This window comes from Podospora pseudocomata (genome assembly GCF_035222375.1).
Source record: "Podospora pseudocomata strain CBS 415.72m chromosome 1 map unlocalized CBS415.72m_1, whole genome shotgun sequence".
NCBI lineage: Eukaryota > Fungi > Ascomycota > Sordariomycetes > Sordariales > Podosporaceae > Podospora > Podospora pseudocomata.
In genome coordinates this window covers 131632-148962 of record NW_026946363.1, presented here as the reverse complement: position 1 = coordinate 148962, position 17331 = coordinate 131632, and the positions used below count along the sequence as shown (strand labels likewise).

The 17331-nt window shown below is 53.8% G+C and overlaps 6 protein-coding genes across 6 annotated transcripts; 3 read left to right on the top strand and 3 right to left on the bottom strand.

Annotated features, from left to right (window-relative positions):
* Positions 1-258: 258 nt before the first annotated feature.
* QC762_103190 (uncharacterized protein) lies at positions 259-3221 on the top strand (the record flags this gene model as incomplete). Its single annotated transcript, XM_062884701.1, has 4 exons — positions 259-486; positions 555-1758; positions 1815-2831; positions 2895-3221. The coding sequence occupies exons 2-4, from the start codon at positions 1702-1704 to the stop codon at positions 3219-3221; spliced, it is 1401 nt and encodes a 466-aa protein (XP_062747590.1). The 5' UTR covers positions 259-486; positions 555-1701.
* Positions 3222-3653: 432 nt separating this feature from the next.
* On the bottom strand, positions 3654-4673 carry RPP1 (RNA-binding RNA processing protein rpp1; the record flags this gene model as incomplete). The annotated part of the gene is made up of 1 exon (XM_062884700.1): positions 3654-4673. One exon carries the CDS (start codon positions 4671-4673, stop codon positions 3654-3656), a length of 1020 nt encoding a protein of 339 aa, XP_062747589.1.
* A 424-nt stretch (positions 4674-5097) lies between these two features.
* OP-2 (Rhodopsin-like protein) lies at positions 5098-5926 on the top strand. The gene is made up of 2 exons (XM_062884699.1): positions 5098-5492; positions 5584-5926. The coding sequence occupies exons 1-2, from the start codon at positions 5349-5351 to the stop codon at positions 5791-5793; spliced, it is 354 nt and encodes a 117-aa protein (XP_062747588.1). The 5' UTR covers positions 5098-5348; the 3' UTR covers positions 5794-5926.
* A 578-nt stretch (positions 5927-6504) lies between these two features.
* QC762_0000400 (uncharacterized protein) lies at positions 6505-7627 on the bottom strand (the record flags this gene model as incomplete). The annotated part of the gene is made up of 2 exons (XM_062882731.1): positions 6505-7506; positions 7559-7627. The coding sequence occupies 2 exons, from the start codon at positions 7625-7627 to the stop codon at positions 6505-6507; spliced, it is 1071 nt and encodes a 356-aa protein (XP_062747587.1).
* A 623-nt stretch (positions 7628-8250) lies between these two features.
* Positions 8251-9264, bottom strand: QC762_103160 (uncharacterized protein; the record flags this gene model as incomplete). The annotated part of the gene is made up of 1 exon (XM_062884698.1): positions 8251-9264. The coding sequence occupies one exon, from the start codon at positions 9262-9264 to the stop codon at positions 8251-8253; it is 1014 nt and encodes a 337-aa protein (XP_062747586.1).
* Positions 8286-16878, top strand: QC762_103150 (uncharacterized protein). Its single transcript, XM_062884697.1, has 4 exons — positions 8286-12440; positions 12516-12781; positions 12843-15146; positions 15207-16878. The coding sequence occupies exons 1-4, from the start codon at positions 11561-11563 to the stop codon at positions 16725-16727; spliced, it is 4971 nt and encodes a 1656-aa protein (XP_062747585.1). The 5' UTR covers positions 8286-11560; the 3' UTR covers positions 16728-16878.
* Positions 16879-17331: the final 453 nt, after the last annotated feature.

Below are 17331 nucleotides of genomic sequence, written 5' to 3'. Positions count from 1 at the left end.
CATTTGATAGGAACACTGTGGGCTTATCTCAACTGGCCCGCATTTCCAGGAACAGCTATTCGTTTACACCGGGAGGTTCTTTGTGGGTTCTTCCGTAACGTGCTCCGCTTCCAATTGATCCAACGATGTTTGACAACTTCAACTGCCGACAATCAACTTCCGACAATCAACTTCCGACATCTCATTCTTTATCTTCACATCTTTGTGTATATCCTTCATTGGCCAGCAATCCGACATTTTTCTGATCACGTCTTCACCGGGCCGCAGAAAGCAGGCCACACGATCCGATGCGGCTCGATGCGCCAGCCCTCACAAAACCTGGGGCAGGCCGGGTCTCATGAGGCGCTCGACCATCCAATATCACACTTCCCCGGACTTGAATGGATTGCGATAGGCTCGACTTTTCAGACCTCAACTACCGAGCATGTACATTTATATTGTTCGGTTCTGTTTCGTTCACCTCGCTCTCTGCGAAAGTCCCGCAAGGTGAGTTTAGCCAAACATCATGCTACTAGGTATCACTGTCGCTGTCGTCGTCAGCAATGAAGAAATAGGAATCCTTCCCCGACGCATCACCCTCTCATCAGACCATCTCAAAAAAAGACGACGGGGCTCTTGCTGGTTTTTGTGCTTGTCATCAAAGCAGCCAGGCTCCCCTGCGCCGCTCAGGCATTGGCCTGTTTCATCTGGGCCGACCTCCGACAGGAACCGTCGGGGGTCAGTCTCACGCTCCCTCACGGCGTGGGGACCGCCAGGGGGTCAGCCTTGAGCCGCAAGGTTCCGCAACTGCGGGAGCGACAGGGGGGTCAGGTCCAGAACACGTCTGCCGATGACCACCTTTTGGGTCCCTTTTGGCGACCACAGTCCGTGATCTACGTGATGATGCTGCCGGGGCGTTTAAGCATGTTTTCTTGGTATTTCCCCCCTCGGCCTTCTCCTTCCTGGGCTTGTATTCTCCTTTTTTGTAAGCAAATACTACGCAAACAAGACACAGGAGTCAGCAGGGGAAAAAAAGGTACAGTCTTGGCTTGGCTCTCCAATGGCGCGCGCCCCTTGTCCAAAGTCGAAACAGTTTCGATGCCACCTTGTTGAATTCCTCTCTCACTCCTGAAAGCTTCTTTTCCCTCTCCCTCTCTCTTGTTTTGCTCAGCAGCAAAATGGTCCCGTCCCGTCAGTTTTGATCTTTCGTTTCTCTTTTTCTCTCTTCTTCCCTCTTGCTGCTGGTCTGGACCTTTCAACCCACGTTCCTTAACCCACACCACCCTTTCCCTTCTTTTTCTTGACATTTGATTCTTTATTACTTGGCGGCGGTGCCCCTGTTTTTTGTTGATACGCAACCCCCCACAAGTCCTTTACACGTTCACGGTTCATCCGGTTCGTCTTGTGTTTGTTGCTCGGTAATCGATCGGAGGAGAGCAGTTGCGGATTTGTTGTGTGGCGACCTCGAGACTTTGTCGTCCTCAACCTTGTCATCATCATCATCATCATCGAGGAGGAGCGCCAACCGAATTCACCAACCTTTTTTTATTTTATTCCGCCACTGGGTTGATCCCATTCTATTCTTTATCGACGGCTGGCCTGTTGTGTCCGCTCCCTCGTCCTTTTGTTGTTGTTGGATTTGCGAGATATCGACATTTGCCTAGTGCCGTTGTTGCGTGTGTTGTTGGACAGCCCGAGTGATTAATATCTGTACATGTTACAATGAGGCCTCATGTGTCTTCGTTAGCACTTTTCCTGGGCACCCTCTCGCTCGCCCAGGTAAGAGATTTCTCTGAGTGGGAAAGTTGAGATTGTGGAACTAACACTTGAGATAGGCAGCTGTTTATGAGCGAGATGGGGCAAGACTGGCGCGTCGTCAGAATGCCCCTTCGTCAGCACCAAACTTGGCGGATGGATTCATGAGCATCTACGACCGCATCGTTGCGAGGCAGGAGCAGGTGACGGTGACCGAGACGGAACGGCAGACTATTACTGTTGGGGGTGACGGCGCGGCGGGTGCGGTTGGGAACGCGACTGAGACGGTGACCATCACAGAGACTGTTGGAGCGGATGGTGCTGCGGCTGTTACCGTCACGGCGCCGCCGGTAACGGTTACGGTCTGTAATGGGCAGGTTCAGGAAGGGGGAGAAGCTGCTCAACCGAGCGAGGGAGATGTTCCGCCTCCCGCTGAGGGCGTCGAGGCCACGGCTACTGCTCCGGATGGAGCCGTTGGAGCTATCGAAACCGGAGCCGACCCGGTTGCTACGCCTACGCCCGCCACCGATGGTCTTGCCTCGGGTGGTGTTGGTGTCGTTGTTGTGCAGGTTCCTACCGAAGCCATTGTCACCAGCGCGGTTGAAACCGCCCCTCCTGCGGTTCCAACCGAGGAGGCACCACCCGCTGCTGACCCAGCCGTGACCGACCCTGCCGCTGCCGATCCCGCCGTCACCGAAGCCCCCGCCGCCGGTAGTGACGCACCCGACACCCTTCTCCCTCTCCCGACCGAAGACGCCAACCCCCCAGCCGAAGGCAACCCCGAGCTCCTCCCTCCTCCTGGCCTCTCCACCGAAGAACCCGCCGCCGCCGAGCCCACCGTCGACCCCGTGCCCGGCGTTGTCCTTTCAGAGAGCACCACCACTACTGCCGCCGAAGCAGGCGCTGAACCCACCCTCGCCCCTCTCCCCGGCCTAGACCCCAACGCAGGCGACGCCGCCTCCTCTCTTGCGCCCCTCCCGGGTTTGGAATCCTCTACCGCTGAGGCCCTCCCAGTCGAAACCCCCACTTCCACCGAGGGCGCCGCTCCAGCAGAGACTACACCTGCTGAGGAGTCCGCCCCAGCAGAGGAAACCGCTGCTCGTAAGTTACACCCCCTCCCCTCTTTTTTTTTTTTAATCGTCTAGAGTGATGCTGACCAGAGTAGCAACAACCCCACCCCGCCAGCAGCCGCCTCATCCCTGGACTCGACCCTCAGCCTCGCAAACCCCACCCCCACCGTCCCCTTGATTCCAGAAGGGGCCTTTGGCGGTGTCGTAAGCCTCATCCCAATCGCCTCGGCCGAGGCCCCGCCCCCACCGGCAGCCACCACACCAGCCGTTGCGAACGGTGCGGCAGAGGGCGTGAATAATGGTGGTGCTGCTGTGCCGGTGGTGAATATCGACCTGGAGGGTGTGAAGCTGGAGAGCCAGTTGAACTTGGGGGGATTGGTGCAGGCTACTGCTGCTGCTGCTGCTGTTGCCATTTAAAACAACCCCAAGGAGGAAATAGATGTGCAAAGAAGACATCTCTCTGATGGTACATATACTACATAAAGTTTAAAAGACACATATGAAGGGGAAATATACGAGGCAGGACTTTTTTTTTTTTAATGATATGAAAGAACGAGGGAGTTTTGAACTTTGTATATATAGCGACTTCTGGTTTGACGTTCGTTTTGTTTGTTTATTAGATGTATTTTTTTTTTTGGAAATGGAAGAGGGAGAAAGGAGCAAGTCTCCTGTGTTCTCAACATCATTCTTTGTTTGTTCTTGGTGAATGTGCTGTTTCGTAGCAGTTATGATGCCTGACAAGAGAGTCAACAGAGCCAGAACACAGGCCTGGGTACTTGAACACGTCAGAACGTCTTCAAAATGGGGGTATCAAATGCCTCTATCTCTCAAGCCCTATCTCACAAACACTCATGCCATCCCCTCCTTCCTCATCTTCTTGTTATTCTTCTGCTGCCCACCACCACCACCACCCCCAATCCCACCACCACCACCCTTATCATTATTCTTCCTCTTCTGCCCCTGTCCCTGCTGCTGCTGCCCCTTCTTCCCCTGCTTCCCATTTGTCTCCTCCTCCTCCCCCTTCGCCCTCTCCGGTCCCCCCTCCGCAACACTCACAATATCCACCACCCCCCTAAACCCCCTCCTTCTCACCCCCTCATTCACCACCACCGCCCTCGCCCCCGTACCCAACCCCTCAAACCCCCTTTCCGGCCCCAACCCCCAAACAGCCATCAAATTCACCACATCCGCCGGCCCCCTCAGGCCCAAAGCCGATTTCGCCTCGCTAGAAATCACTATCCCCCTCCCCTTCGTCGCCCGGACCAGACTCTGCACGTTCCCGATAAAGATGCTCCTCGCCCGTGCCGACTCTGGGTTCAAAGATGAGAGCTGGACAGCCTGGCTGTAGCAGACTTCGAATCTGCTCCCTCGGTGGACGGCCGCCATGGCGGTGCGGGGGTGGATGTGGTACCCCAACGGACGTGTCAGATCAAGGGAGATGAGGGCGGGCGGGTCGGTGGTGTTGTTGCAGGCCCAGGTGAAGGACCTGTCGGATGTTGGGCGGAGGGCGAGGAGGTCGTAGGCGCGGGTGAAGTCGGGGAGACGGTAGTTGGTTGTGGCTGGGTCGGTGATCTCGAGGGTTGCGCGGCGGAGGATGGTGGGGAGGGAGGAGGAGGGGAGGGAGGAGGAGGCTGTTGTTGAGGGGGTTGTTATTGAGGAGGGAGCACCGCCACCACCGGCTGGTTGTTGTGGGTTGAGGATGGGGATGGGGTTGGTTATTGGGCTGGGCGAGTATGGGATTTGGGAGCCGGTGATGGTGTTGTTGAGGGCTACTACGTCGTAGCCGAGGGTTTTGGAGAGGCGGAGGGTGTTTTGGAGGTCGGAGGGGGAGAGGCCTGGGGACCAGGCGATGTTGAGGTCGTAGAGCATGGTGGGGGGACTCGAGACAGTATGTGATCAGCGGTGGTGTAGTCCAGTCGCGTGTCGTCGAGGTTCGAATTGATGCTGCCGGATTAAATAAAAGATAAAAAAAAGTATCGTTGCGGTCTAAAGTTGCTAACGTAGCCTAAAGTTGCTAACGTAGTCTCAGGTTATAAAAGCGCGCCCGTAGCTCAACGGTTCAACCGTCGCGAGTATCGTTGGTAAGAATGTCAATGGTTAGTTCGATGCAGATTCAATGAAATGCCATCCCCAAGCTGCTTTGGCGCTTCATCAAAGTTTTGGACTTTTTAGTGGGGTTGACAGGTGTGGAGAGCTCCCACCTGCCAAGCTTCAGCTTTCATCCAATCAGTGCATAAAGCACATGCATGGGTGCCGAGATCCCCAAGCTTCTTGGCGGGAGCTTCCCGTGTCTTCCTCGCTCTGCACTCTGCGCAATCGGAAACACAGCCACGTTGGAACACGCAAAGCGGCAACCCCCAGAGCGTCTTCGTCATTTCAACCTTCCCGAGATTAAATCGAACAGGTTCATCCTTTCTCTGACAACCACCTTCCATCATCATCAACACCGACAGCTCTACCTAGCTCTACTCCGTATACTCCACCATCAACTACTATATACACCAACGGCGCATCGCAACATAGTATAGCTCAGCAACCGTCACCATGTGTTTGATATTCACGTGTGGCGAACACACGTTCCGCAAGGAAGTCGAAGGGTACGAAGGAATCGTCTGCCGCTGCCACAACTGCGGCAACTACTCGGCCTCTGTCATCAAGTCGCATCCCTGGTTTACTTTTTGCTTTGTGGTATGTTTTTGAACCATATCCCCGTTCCCTGCTCAATCGTCGACCCATGAAGGTTGGTTAGTTACTGACATGTATGCGCAAAATGATGTAGCCCGTCATCCCTCTTTCCATGAAGGGCTACGAAGATGTCAGCTGCCGGGTGTGCAACTATTCGCAGCCGCTTTCGCACCGGCAGGATGTTCAGCAGATGCGCGGGGGAGGGGGGCAGGGGATACCGATGCAGCCTCCGCCTCCCGGGCAGGGGAATCAAGGATGGGGACATGGGCCACCGCCGCCTAATGGGCAGATGCAGTATAAGTAACAGAGGGGGGGGGGGGTGAGGTATGCAACGGAAGGGGAGGATGAAGTCGATGGTGCGAAGGAGCGCGGATGATCTAATATGGCGTTGGGGAATGTTGAATTTTTTTTTTTTTTTTTTTTTTTTTTTTTTTTTTGGTGAGGGGGGCGGTTGATTGACGCTTGGTGGGTGTTAGGTGTGTAGAAGCTTCACCGATTTGGGCACACAGTACACTGGATACCCGGGATGTGCTTTTTTTTTATTACTGGTGGTTCGTCACTGGCGGCTCCAAGGGCAATGTTGGGGGTGATAGCCATCGAGCTCTTTGTTTTGAGGTAGCAACAAGGACCGGATATTTAACGAGGTAATCGTCTGTAGGTAGTCACCCTGCCCACAAAACAATTGAGACACTAAAGTAAGTTAATAGGCCTTTAAACGATCTTGTAAGGCCTGTTCACTATTTTTGAAGCCTTGTGAACTATTTTTAAAGGCCTATTGTAAACTATCTTTAAAGGCTTCTGGACTATCCTTTGAAGGCATGTAAACCTACTGTATTGTCTCAATTATTTTGTGGTGAGGGAGGTAGTTTACATACCCTTTCTTTAAGCAATGAAAATCACTTCAAATCTCTTCATGCACGTCTGCTCATCTCTGTGACATTAGGTATTACAATATTACCCTCCCGCCAACATCCATACATATTAGCCCCCGAGTCCCACCCCATCTCTTACACAATCACTCCTCATCCACCCCCCAATCCCCCTTCCGTCCCCGAGCCCGCCCACCCCTTTCCTTTCCGAACCCCTTTGCAAACCCAGCAGACTCTGTGCAATCGGGATCCTCGACCTCAATGGTGGGCGTAGGGACAGGCGTAGCAGTCACAAACTCCAAGGCCTCCGCCGGCGGCGTGGTCGTCGTCTTGACGATTTCCAGCGTTGTTGACGTAGACACAGAGTTAGTAACTGCCGGTCTGGCGGGGGGATTGTAAAACAAGGACATAAAAAAGGTGCGTTGTTCACTGGTGGTTGCGGGCCTGGTGCTGGTGGTTGTTGGTGTGCGGGTTGATGTGGTAGTGGTGATGGTTGGTCGTGTTGTCAAGGGGACCGGTGATCTTGTTGTGGTGATGGAGGCGGTTGATCTTGTTGTTGTTGTTGTTGTTATTGTTGTTGTTTTTGTTGTTGGGGGAGTCGTTGTGGTGGAGGTTGTGAAAGAGGAAGAGGCAGAAGTCATGCGGCGGAGGGTGATGGTGCTGGTTGATGTGGAGGTTGTTGTTGAGGTGGTGGTTGAGGAGGGGGAAGAAGAGGGAGGGGTGACGGTGACGGTGACAGCCGGGGCGGTGGTGGAGACGGTGATGTCGACTGTCTCTGTCAGGGTGATCAAACTCGTGGTGGCGGAGAGGCAGCTGCTGGGGGTTGAGCTACGAGGCGTGACGGTGGTTGTTGAAGTGGCAGACCGGAAAATAGATGGCTCAACAGTAGTTGAACTGGTTGTAGCCACTGGCTCTGAGGTCATACTGGTTGGTCTCGTGATACCGAGGAGAGGGTTCAGTGGATTCAGGATCACTACTCCTGCTGATACCGCCAGAGCGGCCGCGGCACCGCCAACTACCTCAGCAGACGCCATGTAGCTCGGTATCACCGTGAGGGTGGAAGACTCTGCTGTGGTTGTGGTGGAAGATGTTGTCAAAGCCCGGTGCAACTCTTGAAGTAGCTGGTGAGATCGAGCATGATTCCTCCCCTGTTGCAAAAGTTAGATTTCACTCTCATGTCCCGGGCACAATACATCTCACCAAGTGTGGTGCAGCGTCCACGGTCCTGATCAGGACAATCAAGGCGCCGAAAAGAAGTGGGAGTTGCATGATGTGTCGTAGTTAGAGAAGCGCCTCTGATGATCTGCTTCAGTACTCTTCTCGGCATGGCAAATGCATCGTATTATACAGTTCGCGTCAAAAAGGGGATGATCACCAGGGAGAGCTTGGAATCGAGGGCACAATTCAAGTGTAATGCGGAACAGACAAAATATACATTGCCGCTATTTAGGGATGAATATCCCACGCAGCCAGACAAGACATACTGCCATGCAACCCTAGAATGAGCCCCTTGACAAAACCATCTGCACTGTAATGGCCGCTTCTCAATTGATGCTCGTTCAGTGAATGCAAATAACAATAGACGAATCCCTTTCTCGCCCGAAATTGCCTAGCTACTTTCGCGTGGCAAATCTTCCACGGTGCTTGATGCAGAAGGGTATCAGATCAATGAGTTACAGAACGCCGACAATGTTGACCCTTTGCCAGAACAAAAGAAAGACGAAGCAAAAAAAAAAAAAAAAACCGAATTATCAACAGTCGTCCGGTTGAAAAACAGACTGGTAAGCGCCGCCCTTATGATGATGATGATGATGATGATGATGATGTCAAAGATGATGCAATACAACCATTCGGGTTGTCTCCCCAGCTCTTGTTTCAATGCTCTGGGGGTTTCAATCCTCCCAAATCGTCTCCAAATCCAAGTCCTGTCGTCTCTCGGCACCACATACACTCCACCGCTTCCGCTTGTCCCGGGAGCTGAAACCACTCAGGGTCCTACCACGAGATGGGCCATCAAGACTGCTCCTTCCCTTCTCTTCCTCGCCGCCTTCAGCTGCCTCCGCTGCTGCCTTGAGCTGCGCTATCCTCTCAGCCTCCAAAGCTGCCTCCTCTGCATCTGGTGAGTCTGGGATGGTTTCAAGACTGGAAATACTGGGGCTTCTGGATCGAAGTGAAGTTGGGGTAGACGGGACAGATGATGATGGATATGTCGAAAAGGTGGAGGTGCTAGAAAACGCATCATACGCGCGGTAAGACGGCGATGTGGCAACTGCAGATGGAGTAAGAGAGCCATTGACCGGAAACGAGCCCGCGCCGGGAACAGCCATTTGACGAAGGGGAGAGGCCGGCCGCCGTAACTTGGGAATAGTGGCTGAAGATGTTAAGCTCAGAGCCAGGTTGGGCGAACTGTTCCTCTCCGCAAGCTTCCGCTCAGGGTCGTGAACCGAAATCCGGGTTGGCGATGTGGGAAAGGCTTCGTCAACCGGCTTTCGGGGGACCCTAATGCGGCTGGGAGATCCTGCAGGGCTCGAAGGACGAAACTGAGGCGACAATGAAAAGTGACCACCGCCATTGATTCCTGGCATCGACTGTGTGCGCACCATGGGCGGCGGGGCCAGGCTTGCGGCCGACCTGGATCGCACGTGGTTGCTAGACAGCGGCGAGGATGCACGAGGACGGTATGTGAGCAAAGACCCAGGTGTCCATGTTGGAGAGATTGGTGAGGACGAAGGTGAGGGATCGGTCGATCGGCGGATCGTGGGAGGCTTTCGCAGGTAGTCGAATTCCGGAGGGCCGACTGGCGTCAACGTAGATGGAGTCGCCGAAGCAGAAGACGACGCTCTTGATGAGGGGAGAGACGTGGGCCGAAACTCCTCCATTCGCTCTGTCTCAGGAACGGGTTCCATGGTGAATTGCTTGACTGAGGATTCTGTTGTTCTAGTCGTGGTCTGCTGATGCCCTCATCAAACACCGTTTATGATGACTTGGTCAGGAAACTCATGAAGCGACACAGGGACAGCAAAGTCGATCCGACCGAACCACCGGCTGGGAGTGGGCGTGCAACGGCCACGGCAACAGCAACCGCAAGCAAATGTCAATGCCTGGATGCTTGGATGATGGAATTGCTTGCAATGCTGTTCCCCCTTGCAACCGTGGCTGTGTTGGTGAGTGTGGACTGTGGAGGGCCAGGGGAAGCTTGCTCCGGCTCGGATTTCGGCAAGGTATCGATCGCAGCGACTACTTCTGAGAGCGGCGACCTGGTAGTTGTTGAAAAGAAGCTGGAAGCGGTCACCAGCGTCTCACGAAGCTGTTGCAGGAAGGACGACGGGAGAAGGAGAGACCCAAGACTCAGTCAATCAAGACCACTGACTGCACATGCGCTGCAGATGCGCACTGGAATGCAGGGAACGAAGGATTAAGGCGGGGTCTTTACCCGGCCAGGGGTGCTGCTGGATGCGCGGAATGCACCAATGGGGCAGTCGCTGGGGAACTCGAAGTGGACAAAGCCCGCGAGGGCGGGACGACTAATCATAACAGACCAAGAAATATATGGCGCTCTGTTAGTGACCATTCGCTGACTTTTGCTGCTTGCCTCGGTGCTCTCGTTTTGGGTAGGTAACGCATTCATCTCCAGGGACAACCTGAACTCGAACCAAACATGGAACCGTCGACATTACTGCCACAACTGCTGAAGTTGCCTCTGTCCGTGTCGACTCGAAACAACGGGTTGGGCTCTTGCGGTCTCACTCATCACTCTCAGCCCCGGCTTTTGCACGGATCACCAGCGTCCGTCACCTGCGTGCCTGCGTCCGTCTCGAGCCGCCGCCAGGTCCAGCTCGCCACCGGGCGAAACACTGTTGATCCAGAACGGCACCTGCGGTTCCTTGATTGTTTCGGGGACTGATCAATTTTTCGGCGTTAAACTCAACCATGGGACGAATATTGCCAAGTGTGCTGCCACTCCCGTCACCTACCTATCTCAGAGCATCCTGATTGATTATCAACGGCAATGCAGCAATTCATTTTATTCAAGTTGGACAAGACATTCACCAAACAATAGCAAAACATCTGAACACGAATATATGGATTACTATGCTCGTCGATAGCGGTCAATGGCAGCCAACGGCCATCCATACAGAGTACACACCGCTTTCTTAACTCCAGGTTGCTCATGCACGACTTGTTTTCAGGTCCGATATACCATCTGCATCTTGGCATTTCTTCTACCAGTCGTGGCCACCTCTCATCCACAAGTCACAGCATACGTAGCGGCAAAGCTGTTTTTCGCCATCTCCACCCCCGCATTTTAGTGATGGTGTGTTCGCCGGGGAAGCGCGGAGAGATCCACCCGGCCGGATATAACATCCGAACCGCTCATGGACCGTGCTTTCGGCAGTCCTTCCGGTGGTCTTCCGGCCGCAACATGACGGAATGACGGGACGCTGCGGTCCGGTGCCAAGGAACCTGTTGGTTCGAAACTTCATTGGCTCTCCACAGCTGATGTTGCCATTGTCACCTTGTCTCAGCGCCTGTCAGACGCTTACCACAAGCTCTCCCTCGTCCTTTGGCTCTTCTTCTATCTCAAAGCATTAAATACACTGGATGGTTATTCGAGAAGTCTCGGACTGGCACATGTTGTATCAGGGCATCTGCAATATCGCGGGTACCTTGCCTCAGGCGCGCTCTGCCTTGATCTGATCTTGAACATTCAACTTGTGTTGTCAACTCGAACACAAAATCCGCCCATGCTACCTATCCGTTCCAGGATGTTGATCACTTGGCACTGTTCTACAGCATTGGTTGTTGGTTCTGTCAAAGACCAGGCAACCGTTTGAGGTGCAGTACGAACAACCCAAATGGGACATATCGTTGGTGGACGCGCGGCCATCAGCAGTATTGCATCTAGATGCAGCATCTAAACCATTCAAGCCCTACCAATACTCTCAGGAACCTGGTGATGCTGTACCGCAAAGAAGATCCGGGGGCGTGAACCCCTGTCAACAACATGCAAGGCCGTTCAGAGCCGCGTCACTTTGTGAGATGGGCAGTTGGCATTGATAGCCATACTGAAGATATACGAGGTTTAAGGGGCTGGGCAGTTCATCGAGGACTTCAGGTTATTAGTACATAAGCTTATGGCATGTCCAGACTACCCTTGAGCCGGGCGTCTGGGAGAGCCGGTGATAAGGTAGATCGGTGACAATGGCAGCAACATCTCTTCGGGACTTTTTCCGACAGGTGAAAGCCATCACCAAGAAGAACCTCGTTCTCCTAGTCACACGGCACTGGATATCGACTCTTCTTCAATCCATTGTGGCTCCTATCGTCGTTCTCGCCCTCGTACTCAACATCCGAAACTTTGCCAAAAGCAGGGAACGCCTGGGGGTCGGCCATGCTCGTCCTATTCGTGCCCTCGCCGAAGCCATACCCGCTTCACAACAATTGATTCTTGTCAGACCTGATTTTCTCGGCTCTGATGTCGACACGGTCATCGACAGACTCGCCGCCTCGCTACCCAACGACAAGACCATTCGCTTCAACTCGGCTAATGAAGCCAGAGGCCACTGCACACCCAACTTTCGAGGAGTGTCCAACTGCTACGCAACTATTGTCTTCAAAGATTCACCGCTGACAGTGGGCGTTTCCAACAACCAAACATGGGACTACACAGTCATCGTCGACCCCATACGCCACTACGGTATGACTCTCGACAGCAGCGTGTATGACGATGATAATGCCATCCAAATATACCATCTACCTGTCCAGCTTGCTGTCGACAATGCTATTACCGATAGCAATGAGAGACCGAGGGAGTGGGCATACAGCCGGACGTCCCAGCAGTACCTCAACGACAACCTTGACGCTTGGTATTCCAGATTGGTCATCGGGACCTACGCCATTGTCTTCTTCCTCAGCACGCTTGTCCCTGTTTACCATACTGTGAGCTTCGTGTCGGGCGATAGGGCGAGTGGCACGGCAGAGTTGATCGATGCCATGGGAGGAGGTCCGGCTGGCCGTGTCACCGGTACCATACTTGCACTGAGTGTGGTGCAGTTTCCGACATGGCTTATCTCTGGGTGTCGTAAGTCCTGTTCAAACAACAACTGCGTGAGAGACTGCGAGAGAAGTAGGAACTAACTCGACCGACCCTGTCCAGTTTATCAAAATCTACTCTTTCCCGAAACCAACGCAGCAGTTCCCATCTTTTGGCAGCTTTTCAGTGGTCTGGCCTTCCTCAACGCTGCCATTTTTGGTGCCTCCTTTTTCACGAAGCGCATCATCTCTAGCATATTCGTCATCATCTGTTTCTGTTGCCTCGGAGGCGGTGCCGCCATCATGTTGAATCGGGTCGCCGAAACGCCACAGGTGCTTCCTCTGTCGCTGTTGTTCCCCCAGATGAACTACATCTTTTCCCTGTCACATGTGAGACTGACGGCTATATTGCTCCAGACGATCTGACAAGTTACTGACATTGTTTTGACAGATGGCCAAGTTTGCTTATACCGCTCAGCCTGTGAACATGTCGCAAGCCATCCTGACAATACCTCAAGAATGGAATGGCCAGCCAATTCCGGGTGGGAACTATCAGGTCGCCCTTTGGACATTCTGGGTTTTCTTGGTGATCCAAATCATGGTCTATCCCATCCTGGCCATCATCACCGAGCGGATCTTGCACGGTACCAACTTCAAAAATCGGACTCTGTCTGAGGCGGCTGATGACCCAACTGTTGCTATTCGAGCAACTGGTCTCACCAAAGTCTACTCTGGCTCGTGGATCAGGAGACTGTTTGGCTGCGGTCAAAGAGGCAAAACCTTCAAAGCTCTCGATGGAGTTGACTTGGTCGCGCCAAAGAATCAAATTCTATGCCTCCTTGGTGTCAATGGGGCAGGCAAGTCTACGACTCTAGACTTGCTATCGGGGGCTGGAGCACCAACGGCAGGATCAATCACTATTAATGCTCGTCACCCTCGACTCGGCGTTTGCCCGCAGAGAAATGTCTTGTTCAACCGCCTCACAGTCTTTGAGCATGTCCAATTTTGGCGCGAGCTCAAAGGCGGACTTGAAGACAAACGAGCGCTTCATGACCTCATCGCTGCCTGCGACCTGACCAAGAAGACACACTGTCGGGCTGGCACGCTGAGCGGCGGTCAGAAAAGAAAGCTTCAGCTCGCCTGCATGTTCGTTGGTGATACGACTGTCTGTATGATGGATGAGGTCACAACCGGTTTAGACCCTGTTTCTCGACGGACTATCTGGAACATCATTCTGGCTGAGCGTTCCAAGAGATCGATGGTCTTCACAACTCATTTCCTGGACGAAGGCGAGGTTCTCGCTGATCATATCATCATCCTGTCCAAGGGCCAGATCAAATGTCGAGGCACCGGAACCGCTCTCAAGAATCAGCTCGGCGGGGGGTATCGGGTGAGCATTCCCATGGGTGGAAGCACGATGGCGGACAAGCTGGACCTCGATGCGCCAAGAGGCATCCATCAAGACCGGATTCTCTACAAGACACCCGACTCCAAGTCCGCCGCTCAGTTGATCGCCAGACTGGAAGCAGCAGGACAGACCGACATCCAGGTTGCCGGACCGACAGTAGAGGATGTGTTTCTCCGGGTTGCCCAAGACGATATCGCTGCGGTTGAAGAGGACGGCAAGAAGGTTTCAAGAACAGCGGTCGACATCGAGAAGACGGCATCATTCACACCGGCACAACAATATCAACAACTCAGCTTCGGCCAGCGCCCAACTTTCTTTCAACAAGTCCGCGCGCTTCTCCTCAAACGCCTTCTCATCATACCCCGATATTGGATCGGGGCTTTCCTCGTTCTTGCTCTTCCGATAGCCTGCATGCCCCCGATCAACGGGTTCATCGCCCAGGACTTCACCCGGCCGGGCTGCAAGAATCTATACGCCGAACTCCAACCCTCGCAACAGTTCGATCCTTATGTTTCCCCTGTTTACATGACAAGCTCCACTGGCCTGAGCTCGGCCATGGGCCCGAGTTCGTTCACAGACACCTTTTATACTGTCCTCAGGGACTTTCCCATCGGCAACCCCCCCGCCCCTAACATCAGCGACCAGTATCCCGTATGGAGTGAGCCCTATTCTATTGATCAATTTGGCGACGACTGGCAACAGATGACGCAATGGGAAGACTTTTCGGCCTACATCCACCTGGCACATGCCAGAGGCTTTTCTGGTCATTGGAACACAAAAGCGTTGTGGATGGGTGGAGACGGTGAGCCCAGCCCGACGCTGGCCTGGGCAATCGAGAATGCACAACACCCCCCTAATATAATGGCGCTTTTGAACTTGTATTCTTCGGTGAGGAGCGGGGTCAAGATCCGAGTCTCGACATCGGCGGAGCCGTTTTATGGCGGGGGCTATGGTGATGGGAGTTGGACGTACATTCTCTACGCCGCGTTCATCTTCACGGTGTACCCGTGCTTCTTCGCGCTGTACCCGGCCTTTGAGAGGTCGAGCAAGGTCAGGGCGCTACAGATTTCGAACGGGGTGCGGCCGCTGCCGATGTGGACGGCGTACTTTTTGTTTGATCTGTGCTTTGTTTTGGTGGTGTCGATTGCGTACACTGTGACCATTTCGATGCAGTTTCCGGTGTGGTTTGGGCCGGAGTACATGTTCATTATTTGTCTTTTGCATGGCATCACGAGCATCTTCGTCAGCTACATTGTGTCGACGTGGGCCAAGTCTCAGCTGTCGTCGTTTCTGTGGGCACTGGGATTCAACTTGCTGGCGTATTTTGGGCTGGCGTTGGCGTATACTGTGAGTTCATCTCGTCTACTAACCGGACTTGAAGGTCGAAACTGACGGTTCTTTCTCTAGCTACCCTCTGTCTTGAGCGATCCGCTTGTTGTACAGCGAAATGCCGACGTTATCTCCCATGTTCTAGGCATCTTCTTCCCAGCCGGCAGTTTGTTTCGCGCCATGGCCGTCGGATGGAATTTGTACCAGCTCGGCTGCCGCGGTGATTCGGACTTTCAAGCACCTGCTGGATCGTGGTGGGGGTACGGCTTTCCCATCTGCTACCTCGTTCTTCAGGTGATTGCCTTTGCCTTCATTCTCTGCGTTCTCGACAAAGACCTCTCTCTTTCTTTGATGCCCTCACGGAAAGAGAAGACTTCACCCGTGACCGACAACACCGCTGCAACACTCCCCTCCCACCAAGAAGAAAAGCTGCAGCCCAGCCTCAACTCCACCCCTGCCGAAAATGAGCTCCTTTCCATCTCCCACATCAGCAAATCATTCGGCACCAACACCGCCGTCTCCGATGTAACTTTCTCCCTCTCCCAGGGCGAGATCATCGCCCTCCTCGGTCCCAACGGAGCAGGCAAAACCACAGTCGTCAACCTCATCCGCGGCGAACTCGCCCCCGACAGCGGCCAAGTCTTCCTCCGAGGCGAGGACATCTCCTCCTCTTCCTCGGCCAAATCAACCATCAACTCCGCCATCGGGGTCTGTCCCCAGTTCGACGCCTTGGACCTCCTCACCGCCCGCCAGCACCTCCGCTTCTACGCCAAAATCAAGGGCATCCCCCCCAGCGAAACCGAACTCAACGTCACAGAGGTGATGAACCAAGTTGGCTTGACCCCCTACGCGGATAAGCTTGCCACCAAGCTCTCCGGTGGAAACAAGAGGAAGCTGTCGTTGGCTATCGCTCTGATGGGCAACCCTGCCGTTTTGGTGCTCGACGAGCCGAGCAGCTCCATGGACGCAGCCGCCAAGAGGAAGATGTGGAAGGTGCTTAGCCATATCGCTTCTGCACCTGGAAGGTCGCTGCTGTTGACCACACACAGTATGGAAGAGGCTGACGCGTTGGCTACGAGGGCGGCGATTTTGGCTGGGGGAAAATTACTCGCGTTGGGAACGACGGAGGAGCTGAGACGGGAATACAGTGACAGTGTCTGTGTCCAGCTGGTCCTCAAGTCAGCACCTACTCCTACCCAGAAAGAAGTCGAAACGGTGGAGCAATGGGTGAGGGGGCAGTTTGGAGAGGGGACGGTGTTTGAAGGTCGGAGCTTGGGCGGGCAGGTGAGGTTTGTAGTGCCGAGTTTGTTTGTTTCGGCGGCGCCTTCCAGGGCGGCGACTGTTACTGGCAAGGACGATGAGCGGGATAGTGTCTCTGCTGTGAGCAGCAAGACGGAGCAGCAGGTTGTGAAGGGGGGGGTGGGGAGGTTGATTGAGCTGATTGAGGAGAGCAAGGAAAGGTTGGGGCTGGAGGATTACACTGTGGGCGCGCCGACGTTGGAGAGGGTGTTTTTAAGTGTGGTGAGGGATAATTTTGTGGAGGAGGATGGGAAGGTGAGGGTTCCGTTTTGGAGGAGGTGGTTTGCGAAGGCTGCTTGAGGGGTGGTGATGGGCACGTTGGTGATACCCGTTTAGAGTGGAGGTGTGGAAACAGAGACAAGAGTTAAAGGATAGAAAAGCACTACAAGTAGACACTCTCTAGTTATTTTCTATGTAGCAACTCATCAAGAAACGCAACATTTTGTTTATTTATCCCTTCGTGTTTCAACAGCGCAATCCATGGCTGGGATTCAACTGCCATGCCCAAGGGCGGTTATACAAAAGTAAACAGAGTCATGGCATCGATGACATGTGGGGCGAGTTGATGATAATGTTATCGATTACCAAACGAGTTGGTAGACTGCTATTCATCTTTTTCTCCAGAGCATCTGATGTTGATAAGTAAAGTGGGTGTGCTCTTGGTTGCACCTCTGTGATGCTCCACGTTACCCCTATTTACCCCTTTTCTCTCTACCTTCTCTATCCTAGGTATCCCAGTCACAAGGAAACACCAATACCTCCTTCCCTCCTTCCCTCCTTCCCTCCTTCCCTCCTTCCCTCCTTCCCTCCTTCCCTCCTTCCCTCCTTCCCTCCTTCCCTCCTTCCCTCCTTCCCTCCTTCCCTCCTTCCCTCCTTCCCTCCTTCCCTCCTTCCCCTTCTGCCA